General features: G+C 47.3%; 1 protein-coding gene across 1 annotated transcript; it reads right to left on the bottom strand.

Annotated features, from left to right (window-relative positions):
* Nucleotides 1–2510: 2510 nt before the first annotated feature.
* On the bottom strand, nucleotides 2511–4315 carry LOC142991469 (growth arrest and DNA damage-inducible protein GADD45 beta-like). The gene is made up of 4 exons (XM_076141635.1): nucleotides 4106–4315; nucleotides 3721–3822; nucleotides 3384–3612; nucleotides 2511–3154 (listed from the first exon to the last, which is right to left on the bottom strand). Exons 1-4 carry the CDS (start codon nucleotides 4147–4149, stop codon nucleotides 3041–3043), a joined length of 489 nt encoding a protein of 162 aa, XP_075997750.1. The 5' UTR covers nucleotides 4150–4315; the 3' UTR covers nucleotides 2511–3040.
* Between the last annotated feature and the right edge of the window lie 695 nt (nucleotides 4316–5010).

Genomic DNA, 5010 nt, shown 5'->3' with positions numbered 1-5010 from the left:
CAGATTATGTGGTGGGACAGGCAGGGCCACGCCCACTCAACATATTTAGCCCGAGACAGTTAAAAATAACCAGCAGCACTCTCTTTCTCTCTCTCTCTCTCTCTCTCTCTCTCTCTCTCTCTCTCTCTCTCTCTCTCTCTCTCTCTCCCATTAGAGTCTCAGGTAGATGTTTGATCTCCAGGTAACAGCAGATAAACAGACAAACTCCTGCCTGTAAATGTTTGATGAAGGAGTTAACAGCAGCTTGTTTGTTTGAAGCTCATTGTTGGTCGTTGTGATGAAGATTACAAATACTGAGCTCACCCTGACAGTCAGCATCTCATAAAATACCTGTTGTCTATCAGCAGACCTGCAGATAATATTTTAACATTTTGTCTGGTGTCTCCTAATGCAAAATGTTTAGACTCAGAGGCCCAAAATGTGTCATATAGTGAAGATTTGGACCTCCAGGATTTATAATCTCCAACTGTTTTCACACCCTCACAAGAGATTCCAAGACCCAGACTCATGATCCATGAATCCCTCTACATGAGTTGAAGCTGTAGCCTGAGGGCCAGATAAGTGTGTATGTATGTGTGTCTGTTGCTGCATCACAGCAATCAGCGGACAGTCCAAACTGTCAGTGTGTGTGTGTGTGTGTGTGTGTGTGTGTGTGTGTGTGTGTGTGTGTGTGTGAGGGAGACAGTCTTTGTGTGTTTGAGGGAGACAGTCTGTGTGTGTGTGAGGGAGACAGTGTGTGTGTGTGTGTGGAAAATGAAAGCTCATGTTTTTTACTTCCTGTTTAATCTGAATCTGTTTCTACAGTTGATCATGTTACGTTTCTGTCGTCCTTCTGTGTTATTTTTACTCTGCAGCCACACTCAGTCTGACTCACGAGGATGAGGAGGAGGAGGATGAGGAGGTTGATGAGGAGGATGATGAGTCTCCTTTACCCTTACATGGTCAGTGACGTGTCAGCAGGATCTCCCCACGTCACCATAGAGACGTCGGCGTGGCTCTGTGATTGGCTTAGCCTCTGCTAGTTCTCAAATACAGACAAAAGGCGTCCCGAGGTTTCCACCGACCTGCAGAATCGTCCAATCAGGAGGCTCTGATAGTTTCCACGGTGACGTGACGCAGGGAGAATCCCTGCTGTGGATGAACGTGGGGCAGACACGGTGAGTGTGCAGGCAATCATCTGCTCTCCTGCCCCAGTCTGAGAATAACACAGATGCTATTTCTGACCCACACACACACACACACAGGGCTGAAACATGCTGCATACGTGCTGTTCCTGCAGCCTGACAGAACTGCTGTGTGTCTTTGTGGAGACATGTCAACAACAAACCACCTGATTCATCTAGTTTAGTCTTTTTGGTTTGTACGTTTTTTCATGTGCTGTGAGTACAAACGCTAAGAAAACAGGTTACACAAAACTAAACAATGAACGATGAAGGAACGATGCTAAATGAAAGATGGAGAAATGAAGAGATCAGTGAATAAAACACATAAATGTTTTTAGTATTAATAGTTTAGAGTCTTGTGCAGCTCTGCCTTCTGTTGTGTTATATGAATAAGAATTCATTCATCAACCTGTAATATAAACAGACTGTGTCTTCGTGGTTATGGAGGACATGAGTTCTCTGTCTGATGACCTGGTTGTGGGGCGACAGATGTTTCCAGATGTATGGTGTGTTTTGTTTATGTTGAATTGAAGGAGTAAAGAAAAAGTTACAGCTCAACTAGACACAAAGACACCAGAACTGATGAAGGACAGAGAGACAAAGAGTGGAGACATGTGAGAGTCCACATGTAAAAAAGTGGAGCAAAGGGAGCTGTGCAGCAGAGGAGCTGGTGGAGAACAGAAGAGGACATCTGTCAGTAGGCCAGTTTAGATGTGCTGTTCATTTGCTGAATATCTTGCATTTTGTAAAATTGCTGTTGTGACACTTTAAACTGTGAGGCTTACACACACACATCACCATAGAAACTAGGATAGTAAGAGCTTCACCTCCTCCTCATTCTGTGAGTACACCGGAGAGTCTGAGACATGTCTTCATTCGCACACACACATACAAAAGGCACACGGAGGATGAAACAAGACTTCAGATGGTAAATAACAGAACAAAATGGAGCTCAGGAGTGTTGAGTTCATTACAGGGCAGTTATGTTATATGCCAGATGTGGATGGTGCTCTTGGATGCATGACAACTGAGAATGTGTGTGCTCACAGATAATGAAGCAGCTGAGTCTAAATCTACTAAATGTGATTTATGCACTAAACTAATCTAAAGCCAAACTCCTGCATGTGACCCTCAGTCCCTCGTGAGCTTCAGTCCCTCAGCTGGTCTCAATCAGAGAAGGCTCACACGTGAAGTTTCTCTCTTTGGCTCAGAGACTAAGTTGTAGTATTCTGGTTCATATTGTGTCTTCCTGAAAAAACTCCTCATTGATATGCCTCAATAAGTTCATCCACTCAGGCACACACATGCACAAACACACCAAACTATGAAACACTCTGACAGGTTGAATTATGCTTGAATAATTTATTCATCCATCAGGAAACAAACATTGTTACGTTCATATATTATCACTCTGTTAAATTAAATAACATCACATCAGTGTGCGATTCTGATGTTTTCTACACAATAATTCATTTCCTGTGTAACATCACATCAGACTTGAGCACTAACACAGCATTGCTCCAAAATAAAAGCATGAGCTGATCCATGAGTTTGTTCAATGTCACTGCGTCATCCAGCTTCATCTCCACCCTGCAGGACATCAACCTGCAGCTGCACTCAACCCTTCCTCCCCCTCGTCTTCCTCACTGCCACGGAAGCTGCTGTTCCAGCAGCACCCGTCCGCCGCGGGCAGCTGTGCCTGCGACGCCTTCAACAGGCAGCCAATCCATCGATCAAGCCACCAGGCAGGAAGCAGGAGGCTCCTCGGCTTCCCCGTCAAACGCCTGCAATCCTCTCAAATGGAGGACGGTCGTCTGGACTCGTTTCCACACTCTCACCGCTCTGACGCGGTCTGGCTCGGTTCAGACCCACTGGGCTCAACGATCCTGCAGCACCAGGCAAGGAACCCACTGGTTAGTGCAGCGGCTCTGCTCACAGAAGCTGCTGACATCCTGCAGAGCTTTGCACTGTAGGGCCTTGCATGCAGGGTTCTGCAGAACACAGAAGAGAGAAGCAGTGGTTAGTCACCACACACATTACTTTACTGCTACTTTGTTGTTCAAAAGCAGAAGTGTGTATATTGAGTTGTGTCCTCGTTCACTGCGAGACATTTACTGTCAATCTGCACATCACTGTTACACTGCAAACATATCAACAAATAACTACTGACTGATGTTCAGTTAACTAACAGAACACTGAGACTCTGTGTGCGTGACTCACCGTCACCAGGATGCAGTGCAGGTCCCGGGGCTCATTGCCATTACTGTCCTCGGTTCTCGGCTCTTCATCGAGCAGGTGAGCCAGTCTGCGCATGCCCGACAGCCGCAGGATGTTGATGTCGTTGTCACAACAGAAAGCCTGCAGCAGCGTGAAGTGGATCTGCAGCGCGATATCGCCTTCGTCCTCCTCATCCGTGGCCAAGACGCATAGAACTACGCTGTCCGGGTCCCTGAAAGCAGCGGGGGAGGCGCCGTTAGTATGAAGGTACGATAGTTTGTGTGTGTGTTTGAGTGTGTGTGTGCGCGTGCGTATTTCGTAAGCAGTGACTCGTACTTACACATTCATGAGCTTTGCGGACTCGTACACTCCCACAGTGAGACAGTCTTGCCTCTGAGCCGCCACCAGCAGCTCCTCCAGCGCCTGAGTCACCGTCTCCATCCTGCAGAGAGACAGAGAGAATGCTGTCAGTAAACGCATCACACAACCACACACTGTAACAAACACCAAGACACCACGACGCAGTTTGGCAACAAACTGTTACTGTAAAGTGTATCATAATTCCGATATGAATACAGACACACTGGGCTTCATCTGAGCAAACGCTATGGATGACCCAGGAACATAAACTGGAGTCTAACTGGACTCAAACGGGTCACGTTCCTGCGCGTCATCACGCATCTGATCCCACAACAAAACCCGAAAATCCGGAGAAACAAACTCACTTAGTTTCGGTCATGTTACATCCAACTACTTCCTCCAAAGTCATAGTGACGTCAGTCAAATAATCCAAAAGATCCAGGATAGAAAAGTTCCGCAGCGGCAGAAAAGACCAATATTCCTGCGGTAGTAAAGTCCGTGTCTGAGCCGGTAATCCAGAAGAGGCGCAGAGAGTCGGAGGAGTACAGTCCGTGCGAGTGAGTGTGAGATAAAACACTTGTGCTCCTGTAGGGCGAAACCAGTCTCTTTATATCCTCCCGCAGTTGTAGGCGTGACCGCCACCCACTAGCCGCTCTCTGATTGGTTTAGGGCTCCCCCCGCTCTCTGCGCCCATTGGCTGAGCGTGAAGCGGGTGCCGGTGAACCCACGTGGGTGCTTTCGGAGAATCCCCCCGTCTGCGCCTCCTCCTCCTCCTTCTCTTCACACTCTCCCAGTTTGTTTACTGGGAGCTGCTGTGCGGTGGAATCTCCAGATCCTCCTGCAGGCTGCAGCTGCACAGACCATAGAGCTGCTGCACGTCACTGTGTTTCACACAGGATCAATAACTGCTTATAACAGACAATCACATACACAACCATGGAACCGGGCCGAAGAAAATCACCCAAATCACATACATGTGGACAAAGATCACAAACATTCATGAAGCTTCATTTAGTTTTGCTTTATGAGAAAATTATCCTGGTTCAGAGCAGCAGGCGTGTGTGCATGCATGTGTGCGTGTACAGGTGTTTGTGTGTGTGTGTGTGTCTGTGTGTCTGTGTGAGTGTCTGTGTGTGTGTGTGTGTGCATGAGTGTGCCTATGTGTGTGTATGTGTTTGTATGTGTGTGTGCATGTGTGTGCACGTGTGTGTGTGCATGTGTGAGCATATGTGTGTGTGTGTTTGTGTGTGTGTGTGTGTGCGCGCGTGTG

The sequence above is a fragment of the Genypterus blacodes genome, unplaced genomic scaffold (genome assembly GCF_046128005.1).
Source record: "Genypterus blacodes isolate CSIRO-AG114 ecotype Tasmania unplaced genomic scaffold, CSIRO-AGI_Gbla_v1 ptg000019l_1, whole genome shotgun sequence".
Taxonomy (NCBI): domain Eukaryota; kingdom Metazoa; phylum Chordata; class Actinopteri; order Ophidiiformes; family Ophidiidae; genus Genypterus; species Genypterus blacodes.
Note: the sequence above shows the minus strand (reverse complement) of the source record. Positions and strands in the feature narration are given on the sequence as shown.

What these genes read in the sequence shown, in the direction of transcription:
- LOC142991469 (XM_076141635.1), bottom strand. Translation starts at nt 4,149, where the DNA reads ATGACTTTGGAGGAAGTAGTTGGATGTAACATGACCGAAACTAA. An exon ending in TGTAACATGACCGAAACTAA is followed by an intron (nt 3,823 to 4,105) that starts GTGAGTTTGTTT and finishes GTCTCTCTGCAG; the next exon opens with GATGGAGACGGTGACTCAGG. An exon ending in TGCACTGCATCCTGGTGACG is followed by an intron (nt 3,155 to 3,383) that starts GTGAGTCACGCA and finishes TGTGTTCTGCAG; the next exon opens with AACCCTGCATGCAAGGCCCT.